At 42.4% G+C, this 14924-nt stretch overlaps 1 protein-coding gene across 1 annotated transcript; it reads left to right on the top strand.

The window, feature by feature from the left end:
- The first annotated feature begins 4284 nt into the window (after window positions 1-4284).
- LOC115686260 (crocetin glucosyltransferase, chloroplastic-like) lies at window positions 4285-6443 on the top strand. Its single transcript, XM_030611483.2, has one exon. The coding sequence runs from the start codon at window positions 4734-4736 to the stop codon at window positions 6183-6185; it is 1452 nt and encodes a 483-aa protein (XP_030467343.1). The 5' UTR covers window positions 4285-4733; the 3' UTR covers window positions 6186-6443.
- Window positions 6444-14924: the final 8481 nt, after the last annotated feature.

Below are 14924 nucleotides of genomic sequence, written 5' to 3'. Positions count from 1 at the left end.
CAAATTCCAACCACCTGAAATCAAAAGAAACAATAAATATAGTTAATCACTAAATTATAATTTTAAATTAAAATTACTATTAATTAAACTAATTATTAGATACCTCACCGCATATATATATTCTACTTCAATTCATAAACTCTATTTACCAATGATAATAATCTCATTAAGACAATCCATATCTAAAAAAAAGAGAAATTAAAGAAATATTCACTCATTAGATATACAAATGAACTACAATATATATTTTACTCACAATATATAATCTTCGCTCCATCAGTTCATGATTTAGTTTTTATCCAGGAACCGGGAGGCAGACCTCACAATAGTGCTCTCTCTTTTTTTGGAGCCGGAAACCGGATCGATAATTGTGGAAACTTGGAATCAGACCGGTTCCTATGGCTGGTTTGGTACGGTTCCCGGTTCTCCCAGCACCCATGTTCACTCCTACTTCAAATCACCATACGATTTTTTTTCCAAACACCAACTGAATTTCACAACCTCATTAGCCCAGCTCTATTGCCATGTCAACCTATCATCCGTTCGTCTTGTCGGCCTATCCTCCGTTGACCTCATTATCTGTGCCAGTTGAATGAGAAATTATTTAGGGAATCGATTATATGTACTAAAAATGAACTTAAACAGTAGAATCCGATGTGACTTGCGTGGGAACTTGCTCCGTCGGATCCACCATTTTCGATAGTCTAGATTTTATTCGGTACATATACTACACTCATTTGATAATTTCTAGGATCAAACATTTTGTGGAAGCCCATGATCCACATGCCTGAATCCCTGGACTGGCTGCGATGAGGCTTGCTCCGACAAAACTCAAGTTGAACGGAGAGCCACCAGATTATGGAGATCGATCCAAACATACTTTTAAAGAAGACGACAAGATAGATAATTTAGCAAAGGGCGAAGGCGATAGTGGGATAAGATGCATCTTAAAATGCAAAAGTTCCTCAGTGGTCCTAGCTCGAAAAAGTCAAGAATTTTCCTGTCACTCATCACTTCAATACATACTTTTCCACCACATCTGTAAATGAGGCTCGAGTTGTTTCCACCACAATCATTTATGTAAATGGATGGACTTTACGATGTCGACATGTTTGGTCGTAATAATAATATTAGACGGCAATTTATAAACTTTTCTAATAATAATGATTGTGAAAAATTGAGGAACTGAATTGAGCAGAATTCGTAGCGTGCCGTATAAAATTATAGGATAGAAGCACACCTAAAATTGGTGAGGCGGGTGATGACTACGGTCGGTGATCGATGTTGTTGGACCTCGTGGCGTGGGGGTGCCGTAACTGGTGTGGTCTGGGCCTCGGCTGGCGGTGGCTCTGGAACTCTTGTTGGCGGACTGTGGGCGGAAGAAGATAAGAAGTTTCAGGTTCGATGCCTTGAATTTGAAGAAGATTTAAAGGACTTCTAACGGCTAACTTAATTTCGTCGCTAAAAGTGTACTTTTAATTTTGGCAACGAGAACTCCAATTTCGTATTTAGGATTCCGTAGTCTAGTGACAAAAAACCAATCCCGCCATTACGGGGTACTTTTAGCGGCAAATTTTAATTTTTCCGCCACAAGACAAATTTCTTACGGTGAATCAAAACCTAAATTTTCTAAAAGTGTAATAAAGTTTTAAAACTTATTCAGTTAGTGTAATCAGGTATCTCCATTAGTTGTGATGGAAACTACTAACGCCACATTAACAGACGATCGAGTGTCATCACCATATAATCTCATGTTAGACAGCTTGATAAAAGAAACTGCGATATGTGATTTCTTTTTTAAAGTTCTTCCTTTCATAGGAAGAGCAAATGCTGGACTGTATATAAGACGAATGCACATTCCTTTCCCTTCTCAAAGTCCCTTGAAAAACCATTGTTAGAAATTTCAAATTTGAAGGGACAAAATGGCTACAGAACCATGATTGATTGCTCAACGTCTCATGTCTTCCATTTATTTTGCTTTAATGATGGAAACCATAAGTGTCACTAGGTGCGATTATATCAGCACTAATACATCATTAAAGTTGGATAGGACATTTGCCTATTGTAAGTCGTACTAGGTGTGATCATATCAGCACTAATACATCATTAAAGTTGGATAGGACATTTGCCTATTGTAAGTCGTATGAAGACAGACAACCCTTAAATATTAAGGAGCAAATGCTTAAGATTACACAAAACTTCTTGCTAAATTTTTGTTTATCTATATCAGTATATCTTGACCGTACCATGCCATGGCAATGTTCAGTGCTAAAAAGCTTCTCTTGTAGCAAAAGCTTTTTGATCTCCAATCCACATGACTCAGCCTTGCTTTTTATGATATTCTGCATAAAGCACCGTCTTTCTTCTCCTTTATGTGGATGATATTATGAAAAATGACGATGACTTTACGGGGATCGAACTGCTTAAGGCTACCTTGAGTACAACCTTTGAGATGAAGGATCTTGGCAACTTCAGTAATTTTAGGGCTCGAGAATACAACATGCTCCACGGGCTGGAGGTGATCAAAGGACGAATGGGCGGGCGGTCCATTTGGCTCTTCCAAGCCCCCTAGGCTCGAGAGGTAAATGGATTGACTTGAGCAATGCTCTTACATGAGAAACCCCGGTCCCTTGATTTTTGGTCTGAATTACTATAAAAATTAGGAAGATGTTTGCACATTCCACGGGTTGAAGACTATATTTGTTAGATTATTCTAAATGCTGGTGTAGACGTGAATTTTGGTGGAATAAATATTAAAAAAATGCAGAAAATTACAAGACAATCAATGTGGCACCCCCGACAATTCTTTGACTCACGTAATTTTTGCATACTTAGTAATTTAAGCTCGAAATTTATACCTTTCATGTATTTAAGTATTAAAAATGCTTAACTTAAAAAATAATTTATGATTTCAAATCCCGCACAAGGTTTTTTAATTTTTCGATAAATTTAACACTACCACTCTCAATAGAAATTCGAACACTTCTTCAAAATAAATTATAATAGATATAACAACCGGACAATGTTTTCCTCCATTCTTTATTAAATAAAAGTTCGTCTATTCATACTTGATATAAATGGGTTACAAGCATAAACACCACTCACATATTTATTTTATGACCCCGTGCTCGCGCTTTGTCCATAACCTTTAACTAGATGCAGCGAAATATGTCATAAATTCATATTTGAACTCATATATAATGGGTTGGGTAGTATATGGATTGCCTAAGATTTAAGACATAGGTTGGAATGGAGATTTAAGACGTAGGTTGGAAAGGGTCAATAGAGCAAAGTCCAATTAGCGATGGTTGTAGCGGGTCTCGAAAAAATTTACCTTTGACCCATATAATAACCCTTGCCTCAGGTGATGCGTCAGAGTCTTTGGAAGAATGACCATGCCCCGTGTGGGAGTCGATAGACGCCGGACCAATCGTAGGTTCATCGATCCCTCTCTAGTCTAACGACTTTCGGTTTTTTGGGTGTTTGTAAATCCCGACAAGAAAAATTACGGCTTTTGGCAATCAATTCTTTTAGGAGTCAGTTGGGTCGTTGCTTTCAAGTTTTAGAGGATGCTGCTTGCATTGTCTTCTATTGAGATTTGGTTAGGCGAGTTGGGGGATATGATATTGACTATAGATATACCGTGCCTTGGAATTTGAGGGAATAATCCGTGAAATTCGGCGCAAGCCATTGAAAAAGGATAAAATTGACTTGAGTTCGATAAAGCATGCACTTCGAAAGGTTTTTTGTTATGTTTTCTATTTTATTTACTAATCTTCTTTTATTTTGTCAGTTTACTTTTTTTTAATTTGATATAAAATTTTATTCAAGTAATATTTTAGCGCCAAGAACTTAAAGTTGGTTAAATAGGTTTGTTTGAATTTTGATAGATTGAGTTGATTATGGATTCGCTATAATAATATGGGGGTTGGGTCGGGTCGGGTCGAAAGTCGTTAAAGGGCAGTACTGATAAAACGAGTTAATTTGAGCAGGACCCATTTTCGAGCCATATGAAACTCGACCCGACTCGCCCGTTAGACAATTCCGCCGTTAATTATCCAATCGAAGTTATGGACGAAAATATCTCTAGTTCCTTTTCATATTGTATTGTTTTAATCATGGACATCAGCTCGAGCAAGAACTTTCACCCCCAGCATCAAATCCAGAAAGGCTTGCTCGATTCATCAGTTCGTTTATACATCTCCATGTCTTTCGCACGGTGTCTTTTAGTCCTTACCCGTTTCATGATAAAGATGAAGAGGTCGATGATCAGCTTTTCGGCCCATGCACAGAAGTGAGCACAGCAGCATGCATGCAGCGAAGCATCCCGGATCGGCTCAATCACATGAGCGCACGTTGAACTCTTCAGCCTCTTCGATCCATGGGAGAAGCAAAGACGAGGCCGTGCTTCTTTGCCTTGTCCACGAATTCCATCGCCCAGCGACAAGATCTCGCCACCCACATCACGACCCTCTGTCTCTCCGAAGAGCAAAAGAACAAACGGACGAACGGAAAAAACAAAAATCAAATGGAAATGGAAAATTAGTTTACGACTCTCTCCGATTCGTCACCACAAACGTCACTCCATCCCAACCTCATCCTTCTATTTATACGAATATCACCCCCAGAAAACATGTAAGTCGTTAAACTCCCACAATTTCACTGGTATCTGTGCCCAATACCAACCGTATAAGCAGCACCCACAGAAAAAAAAAAAAAAGATTTCCTAAACCATGGGCTCACACGCGCCGTCGCCACCACCCGCTGCTGCTGCCGTGGCGCCGCCCCACTTCCTCCTCGTCACGTTCCCAGCGCAGGGCCACATCAACCCGGCCCTCCAGTTCGCCAAGCGCCTCCTCCGTGGCGGTGCCGAGGTGACCTTCGCCACCAGCGTCTCTGCCTGCAGCCGCATGTCCAAGGGCCAGACCCATTTGGAGGGCCTCCACTTCGCCGCCTTCTCTGACGGCTATGATGATGGGTTCAAGCAGGGCGATGACATGACGCACTTCGTTTCCGAGGTCAAGCGCCGAGGCTCCGAGAAGCTGAAGGACCTCATTGCATCAAGCGTGGGCGAGGGCCGCCCCTACACCTGCTTGGTGTACAGCTTGCTCATCCCATGGGCAGCGGAGGTGGCACGTGATTTCCACGTGCCCTCGGCCCTCCTGTGGATTCAACCCGCCACGGTCTTGGACATGTACTATTATTACTTCCACGGTTATGGCGAATTCATAAAAAATAAGTGCCTTGACCCTTCATGTTCGTTCGAGTTACCGGGCCTTCCCTACAAGCTCACTAGCCGCGACTTGCCTTCATTTTTGGCGCCGAACAGCTCCGGCGTATACGCTTTCGCGTTGCCGGCTTTCAAAAACCAGCTCGATACCATCAACCAAGAAAACAATCCAAGGATACTGGTGAATACCTTCGACTCGCTAGAGCCAGAGGCCTTGAGAGCGATCGACAGGTACAACATGGTAGGGATCGGGCCATTGATACCCTCGGCTTTCATCGATGGGATAGACCCGTCTGACACGTCCTTTGGGGGCGACCTCTTCCACAAGTCCAAAGACTACACGGAGTGGCTGGACTCCAAGGCCCCGGCATCGGTCATCTATGTGTCGTTCGGGAGCACCGCGGTGATATCAAAGAGGCAGGCGGAGGAGCTCGCCTGCGCATTGCTTGACTGCGGGCGACCGTTCTTGTGGGTCATAAGAGCAGACCAAAACGGAAAGGAAGAGAAGGATGAGGATAGATTGAGCTGCCTGCAGGAGTTGGAAGAGAAAGGAATGATAGTGCCGTGGTGCTCGCAGCTCGAGGTGTTGTCGCACCCGTCGCTCGGGTGCTTCGTAACACACTGCGGGTGGAACTCGACCCTCGAGAGCCTTGCGCTTGGTGTCCCTGTGGTGGCGTTCCCACAGTGGACGGACCAGGGGACAAATGCGAAGCTCGTCGAGGACGTGTGGCGGACCGGGGTCCGCGTAAGGCCAAACGAGGAAGGGTTGGTGGAGGCGGAGGAGGTAAGGAGGTGCTTGGAGACGGTGATGGCCGATGGGGAGAGGAGGGAGGAGGTGAGGAGGAATGCGGTCAAGTGGAAGGAGTTGGCGAGGGAGGCTGCGGCAGAAGGCGGGTCGTCAGATAGGAACTTGAAGAATTTCATTAAAGAGGTTGGTCAAGGTTGTCAATGCTAAGATTGTGGAAGTAGCTTGCTATAGGCTATAGCATGTGTGGTCACTGTGGTGTTTTGGCTAAGAGCACATAAGTTCTGTGTCGGTGCTTCTCTCTATGTTTTTTTTCTGTTATAAATGCTTCTTTCCATTATTTTCTAGGGAGGTTTGATGATGATGGTAGGTTTGCTGCATGAATTTACTACGGAATAAGTGAAAATTTGGTGAAAAGACGGTCATATCATGGATTTACTCCAATACTCAAATGCACCATATTCTTTACCTTGGCAAACCATCAAGCACCATAAAGATCCTCGAATCATAGAGAAATATAATTTTCCTTTCAAGACTAATGTTGCGTTGGCAAAAGAAATCACTACATGGTCACTGCGTATATTAAATACTGTTTAATATTAGATCGTCATATACAGAATATACATAAGGCATGATAATGTGCAATCTCTTCAGTGCACATACCACATTCAGTTGCTGTCCTCATTTGAGGGCTTTGAAAACCCTAGCGGTCAGATCTCCGACGGTGAATGATCGAGAGGACGAGATGTGTTGGCCGAAAAATTCACGTTTGACTCGTGGAGGGGACTGCATGTACGTGAACTTGGGTCGGCCTGATCAGTGGAACATGCAAGAAAGAAGCCTCCTCACCTCACAATGTGTGGGAACTACGGCTCATGGACAGCTCATTGGTAGGTCCACCGGTTCGTGCACTCGGACCATTTGTACTGGCCATTGACGACGACCAGACGAATATGAGCTCCTTTGAACCTTGACTTTTGCGCAAGTATCAATGAAAGCAATTCATATAGGAGCATTTGCCATTCAATAGCAATAATGATGTTATGCCCATGTAATTGCATTGGGGTTAATGGACCAAAGCGAGAGGGGTCTTTGAGTTTGATTGGACTAAGCCTATAAATTATCATTTGGTCAAAATTCGTAACACGGCTGAATCTTTGACGATTTATCCTTACAGCTTCATCCAGTGAATAAGGAGGGATATTCTTAGCAAAAGTCAAAGATTTGGGGGGCATATATACGGGAGACGGTGAAAAAGACAAAAGTATAATATATTTTAAGCATTCTTAAGAGGAAAGTAGGTTTGGTTCCTTTCCTTGAAAACCTCAGTCGTCCCTTTTATAAAGGAGACTCGTTAAGGGTGTGTTAGACAACCGTTTTGTTCTCGAAAGTTGATTCTGTTAAAAAATTATTTTTTTTGATTTCATACCCGCGAACAATTTTTAAGCATTTGGAAGCGTTTGGTAACTGTCCAAAATTTCTTTTTATTAATAATATTTTGAATTTTTTAATATTTCTTCCTTTTTTTTCTTCCCCTTCCCCTTCCTTGGCCATAGCTTGGTCACCGACGCCGGCGACCAGCCACAGGCCAGGGCTGACGAGGGCTGCGACACAGGCGAGGGCCACTCTCGCCAGATCTAGGGAGGGCTGGACCCTCACCGCCGCCCTCACTAGATTCAACGAGGGCGGCTAGCAGCCTGGGTGAGGGCTGCCCTTGGCGGCCTGGGCGAGGGTCGCCCTTGCCAGATTCGGCGAGGGTGGCCCTCGCCTAGGCCGCGAGCCACCCTCGCCGGATCTGGTGAGGGTGGCGGCGAGGGTCTAGCCCTCGCCCTCGCCAGCCACAAGCCAAGAAGAAGAAGAAGAAGAAAAATTTCTTTTCCATTTTTGATTCTTGTTCCCAGAATTAAGAAGCTATTTTTATTTGCTTCTTGATTCTGTTCCAAAATTGATTCTGGGAACAAACTTGTGCTCGGGAACAAAATATTTACTAAATGGATTTCTGTTCCAAAATTGATTATGAGAATAAAAGAATAGAAATTGTTATTTTTTGGCAACTTGCCAAACGCTTCCTAAACGCCCAGAGGGGGGGCTCTCTTTTTGGTTTGTAGATTAAAGTTCTCTCTTTTGATAATCGCGCTTTATCATTATTGTTCGAGCTGTCCTCTTAGCGTTGTTGCTTCAGCCCTTTGTCCACTGTCGCTAGTCACAGTGCCGTTCCATCCCCTCTCGCTCTTGCTGATCCACCTTCGCCGAGGGTCCCGGCACTCAAGGATCTCCACTGCCATTCCTGAAGCCGCATTTAAAGTTAGCATCACTACAGCAGCCAGGGAGCCTTGGACATCCTTGAAGTCCCTTTTGCAGCGGTTTTCGTTCAGGTATTTGTTATGGATTGGAGTTTCCATGACGCGACTGATCGAAGAAATGGCCGAGATGATCAGCAAGAAGCGTCTTGGGCTCTAGGGTTTCTAGAATACTCCTAGGGATGGTATGGGAAATGTATATTTAAGATACAAGGTAAATGGTAGTCTTGAATTTAATAGGGTAAAAGGTAGTTGGGAGCTCTTCCTCCATTAGTAGGCCTCATGTATAAATAGGGTGCTCTTTCCTCATTTGTATCATATAACACTTGAACAATACTATCCATTCTCTCCTAGAGGTTCTCTCTCTAAACACTTTCTCTCTCTACGATCCAAGTGGCCTAGTGAGCAAGTGAGCGATACGTCGGGAAGGCTTAGCTTAGTCGTCGTCCCAGCAAGAATCAAGGGAAGCCTAAGTTGCCACATGATTCGCAATCTCAATTGTCGGCTTGTGACTAGTGGTATCAGAGCACTAGTTGAAGAAAGCTCATTCAAAGAGATCGAGGAGCATGTCAAGTGGTTGAGAGAATGTCAAACCAGGAGATTGCCTCTATTGTTGCTATTAGTGAAACTCCCCAAGATAAGATCACCCAAGGGAAGGTCATCCAAGAGGAGGAGACCTGCTATAGATCCAATAAGAGGGGAGTATCAACGGACATTATGTCCACTCTCGAAGAAAAGCTCACTAGAATGAAGGCCGCCATGATGATGGACGGATTTGATGAGATGAAGGAGCGAATCGATAAGGTCGAAGAGACATTCCGTGTATAAAGCGTGGAGCCGATCTTATCAACACATGGGATGATTTTGTCAATGAATTTCGGGATTACTTCTTCACTGAGTTCGCTTGTGAAGAATTCGCCCAACAAGAGGCTCGTAGCAAGCTCCATCGACTAAGACAAAAGGGCACGGTCCGAGAATATGTAAAGGAGTTTACCGAACTCAAGCTCCAAATTCCCAACTTAGGGGAGGAGGAAGCTCTTGGGGTGTTCATGGATGGCTTGAAGCCTTGGGCGTAACTTGAGCTCAAATGACAGGATGTTTGAAGTATCTCGAAGGCAACAACTGCAGTCGAGTCTCTTGCCGACTTCATCAAAACAGAATCTTCCAATTCCAAAGGAAATGGGAGGAGAGCGGATCGCATCATGAGGAGGACAAGGAAGGTGAAGTTACCCGTAACATGGGGAGAAGGTCCTTCCAAACAAACCTACCAAAAGTGGAACCGACCCTAAGGTGACTCCCACAAAGAAAGAGAGAAGAAGCCACTGCCATCCCCATGTTTCATTTGCGACGGTCCCGTTGGACTCGAGATTGTCCAAAGAAGAACAACCTCGATGTTCCACTTCCTCTCAAGACAGATTTATTCCAAGTCAACTTTACTCGCAAGATTATGATTACCTGGAGGAGATTCACAACATCGAAAGTGTGTGGAACGAGTACCGTTCGCAAGAGATAGTTTGGCCCGAATATTTGGAGGAAAAGAGAAGATATACCGTGCCTCGACTCATTATATATGCCAGCATCAAATTCCTGATACTTTGCTCCCTATGGTGCCTGAGGTGACATCGAAGCCCACTCATCAAGCACAAATCAAGTGCCGCGAAAGGAAAGTGGAAAAGACAACGTCTCCGAGTCGACTCGAGAGAATAAACGGCTTCGTTAGACTATGGTCTGCCAATTGTATATAGATTGAGCCGTTTTAAAATGGCCTAAAGAGGTTGTTTCCAATTCATGTTTTTACTTTCCTAGTTCATATTTTGGGATTTGATTATGTATAAGAACAATTTCATTACTAAATAAAAGTGCGCGATTCAATTATTGTCATGAACCGGTCATATTAAATTATTGTACTTATTGTCACATTTTTTCATCTAAGTAACATCTTTGCATGACGGCTCATCAAAAATCACCGATTCGCATGTGTGCTAGAACAAGGATCGCTGACGCAAACGATCAAAATCGCATTGCTGCTCTTGCGAGTGAGATGAAACAAGTACTCAATGTGCTTCAATAACTATCAAAACAATTCGATTCTCTTCAGCCAAATCTCTTGACAGCGTCTGCTCAGCCACAGATTAGAGTGGTATTGCCGCAACAATCCGCCAATAGTAACAAAGGTATAGCTCCCGAGGATGAAATGCCAGACTTGATAGATGATCCCTCTCAAATCTCTGTCAACAATACTATGCCTGTGGCGCTTGATGTTGCGCCCAAGGTTGAGGAGGATAAGCTATTTCCCAAAATCGAAGAGAAGCTTCGATAGTTGCAAGTCCTACGGAATCAAGACCTGACTGACCTTCTAGCAAAAAAAAGACCTGACTGACTCGTCTCACTACGCTAAAGTCAAAGCACCAAAGAAGTTCGGAATGTCTGATTTCGACAAGTATGATGGTTCCTCCTGTCTGAAGATTCATTTGGAGATCTGGTGAAATGGCTCAATATATCGAGCACAAACCACTGATGATCCAGTCCTTTCAAGGAAGTTTGACCGGGCCGCCTGATACATTGTGAAGAAAATCAATCTTCATGAGACTTGGGAAGATTTGCCTAATGCTTTTTTCAAGCAATATAAATTCAATATCGACATAACTCCATCTCGTGAGGATCTAGTTCATTCGGAGAAGAAGAAAATGAGTCATTCAAGGATTATGCCACGAGGTGAAGAGCCCTGACCGCCCAAATTAGCCTTGAGCCAACGGAGAAAGAACTATTGAACTTGTCATGAAAACTCTACATCTTGCTACGTCAATGCCAAATGTTGGGCTCGACTGCTGAATCATTTAATTAACTCATCGTCGTGGGTGAGCCTATTGAGGTGGCCTTGCATGACGGATGGACTACTGAGCAAACCCTCACTACTAAGAGGTTTCCCGCCCACCGCAGAGGTTAATGTGGCTTATGCTCAATTGGCTCTCATCTTGACGATTCAAATTTCTGGTAGCCAACATGGTAGAAGACGCCAGTTCTTTGGTCAACAAATTGGCTTTAGAAGATGCTGGTTCGCGCCTCAAAAGAAGAGATTGCTCTCTAATGAGTTGATGATGCAACCAAATCCTGAGTTCTATTCTGAATATGATCCCTCCAAGAAGTGTAACTATCACATGGGATAAGTCGGTTACTCTACTGATGATTACTACACTTTGAAGCATGAGGTGCAAGACTCTCGGACACAAAGGTGTTCATTTCCATAGTGGTCAACCAAATGTCCAGCACGATCCTCTGCCCAACCATGACGGAAGCGCAGATGCTGTCATTAAGTAGAGAAGTTTTTTGTTTTTATACTCCTCTACAAAGGAGTCGTTCCCGCTTTCTAACATTTTGATTATTTTCTAGAATTTCCTTTTATTCGAGATTTCAATTATTCCTTATACTTAGGATTTGATTGTTTGCATTTCTCATTTCGATAATGTAATTCACTTGATTCCATTGAATAAAATTACAAGTTTATTTCCATTTTGAGGACATGTTGAAGTACACCAAACTAGTTGTGTGACGAAATCCTACCATTGAAAGGAAAATACGAGGCAAGGAAAAATTCTGAAAGTTGGGCTTCTTCATCTTCCATTCAAAACCTTTTTAAAAAAACAAGAAGGATTTTTTGAGCATGCATCAAATAAAATTTGCTTGTTTTCTAATCCCATCAGTTTCAGACGTAACTCTCTAACTTGTTGCAATATGGAGGCATTTGAGTATGACCAATTAAATTCGAGTGACGATAAACCTGTTGATCCGTCTGATGATCAACACACCTTCAAAGGAAAACAAAATTAATGTGGAGGCAAATCTCATTACTTCTTGTCTAAGATATCTATCCCGAAGAGCCAAAAGGAATGTTCAACGCTTCTCAATTGTGCTTAATTGAGCCATAAGTGAAATTAAGACCAAGCCCACTGGGAGCTAAGTGGCTGAAAATTACAATGAATAAAAGGAGAATTGAGCTTTGATTAAAATGGGTTAAGCCCATGTGAGCTGAAACCAATGTGAAGGCCTTGGTTTTAATGAAATGCAGCCCGTTAATCCATTAGTAAGGTTGGAATAAGGTCCGTTTAATATGACTAAACCCAGCCCACAACATTATAAATAGATATTTACGCCTCACAATTGTAAGGTCGGCAACTAAGAATTGAGAGCACATAAAGAGAAAACACAAAGGTAGAGAGATAGAGAGAGAAGTCTCGGCTGGGACTTGTGGCCAAACTGCTTCCTGTGACTGGGACCCGCGGTCATGCTCCTTCCCCGTGGCTAAGGCGTCTGGTCGAGCATCTCATGGTCCCGTGGCTGAGCTCCTATCCTTATGGCCGAATTCCCCACAGCCACACTGCGAATCTGCTCCTTGCCCCAAGAGCACCAACTGCGACCCATAGAGACGACGTTGCTGATTCATCCCGCACTGTGCTGTCGCCATCCACCTGCTGCACTGAGCCCTACACTGACGATGATTTGCTGCTCCCAACCCTACACCGTGACGCCTTGTTGCTTTTCCCTGTCCCGGTGAGGACGACGCTGCTCCAGGCTCCTTGCACCGCGCTGACGAGCTGCAGTCTGTCCGCAACCAGTAAGCGGTCACCGTACTAGCTGCGAAGCTTTTTGTTTTGCAGGTTGTTCGAAGTTTTTTCGGCCACCACACCGCAAGCCACTCCTAGAGTGGCCGAGTACTCCTCTGTAGCCGAGCACCCTCACGGTCAAGACCACTAATCGTAAGCATCATCGAGACCCATCGATGTGAGTGCTCCCACTGTGAGGACTACACCGCCAGCCGAGCACCACCACGAGTTGTAGCCGCCGGCGGTCCGTTTTTGGAAACAGATCTCCAAACTAGGTAATAATCCTTTGAATTCTATATTTTATTACCTATGTTGTTGATACTGTAATCTAACGTGGTTATTTGAGATTTTAGGCATATCCAATTAGGATTTTTTCATAATTTGATGACGTGCAGATGGCCGGTAGTTTGAACTATAGCAATGAGAGAGGATTATCGACCGCACCGAAAATCGATAACTTAATCCCTAAGCCTTAGAATAAGGGTGTCGGTTTTATTTGTCATCAAATTTGGGTCGATTGGATGATGCATGAATATTCAATGCTTATTTCTTGTGATTTGGTGATTATATCTTGTCATGAATGTTTATCTTTGCTCGATTTGTTTCCTATAAAAATTACCAAAAAGATTAGATAAGATTATGATGGATCTTAGAATAGGATTTAGATAAGATTTCATGATATATTAGGATGGTTAATTAAATAGATGCATGCTAGGATAGGGTTTATCTAGTTTAAAATAAGTTTCCATTAAAATTGGGCTAATTAAAAAAAAATGCACTAACTTTACCTTGAATGACAATTTTGGTTTGAACTTTTTTTTTGTCTCAATAAAAATCATTAACGTTTACTCGTATTCCAAATCTTGTCTTGTTTACCAAAGATTGAGATCTTATAGATTGTTACGAACACTTTGGTAGGGCACAGCTTTAGAATCTCCTTTATTATACTTTCCAACAAAATCCATTTATAAATGTCCATCACTAGAGCCCGATATATTAAATGAAATCAATTGATTAATGTCCATTTGATGTAGACTTCGAAGTTTCAAGGGAAGGGCTCGGGCTTGTTTCAGCAAAAAAAAAAGGTTCTGGTCATGGATTTGGCGGATTTTGTCCATGACGGATCTCGTCCATGGCGTCTCTCGACGGGTGGTGGTTCACAACTTTAGATTATGACGAAACGGTGAAGGCTGGCTAGAGAGATTCAATCTGAAGATGTTTTTGACTTGCCAGTGAAGTGAAGGAAATCATGAACAACTTCATTGTTATTCTTCATGCTGTGGCTATACAAAAAATAATGAATAGTGCTTTAAGTCCAGCTATCAGGCAACGTAGATTTATTGCTGAAGTGAAATGGTCACGTTGGACAATTAACAATTCCAAGTCAATTGGGTCAAATTTGGGATTTAAGTGAGAGTTTGTGATTTTTTACAAGACAAAAAAAAATTCGTATCATAATTGTTTTTCGAGCTACAATTTGTGCTTTTTTTTTTAGTTAGGCCCATTAAAAATAGGATTTAGTCTAGCTTATTTACTAGTTTGAATTGGATGATATATTATACTAGATAATTTATTTTCGTTAATTATTAATTACAAATTTTAATAAAAAAATTACCAAAAATATCACGTACATGTCATATAGATTTGGTTGCATCATCCACGCATCATTATCTGCCGTGTCATCAATGCCATGTCATCTTGCTTCGTCATGCCACGTTGACACCTATTTTTAATTGTCCAATTAAATTACACAAAATTTTGGGAATTAATTTTTTTAATTCCTAAAACAAAAATATTTTTATAAAATTATATTGCATTTAGACATTAGGTGCATTCTACATTATTAGAATATATATATAATTTTTTTTTAAAAAAAAGAAGAAACAAAAAAAAAAGAACGAAGCGGAACCGGGTCGGGTCAACCCGGCCCCCTAGTCCTTCCCCTGGCTGGGCCTAGCCCAACTCCCTTTCCCTTTTTCTTTTTTTTTTCTTTCCCGCTGGTCCCAGCCCAGCCCAGCCCTTTTTTTCCCCGGCCCAGCTCCTCTCTC

This window comes from Syzygium oleosum, unplaced genomic scaffold (assembly GCF_021117445.2).
Source record: "Syzygium oleosum isolate NSW1041296 unplaced genomic scaffold, Sole_v2.1 Sole_v2.01, whole genome shotgun sequence".
Classification (NCBI taxonomy): Eukaryota; Viridiplantae; Streptophyta; class Magnoliopsida; order Myrtales; family Myrtaceae; genus Syzygium; species Syzygium oleosum.
The sequence above is the reverse complement of the archived record's forward strand: the minus strand, read 5'-3'. Positions and strand labels throughout refer to the sequence as shown.

Bases quoted from the DNA above. Each gene is read 5' to 3' on its own strand.
- LOC115686260 (XM_030611483.2), top strand. From the start codon at position 4,734: ATGGGCTCACACGCGCCGTCGCCACCACCCGCTGCTGCTGCCGTGGCG.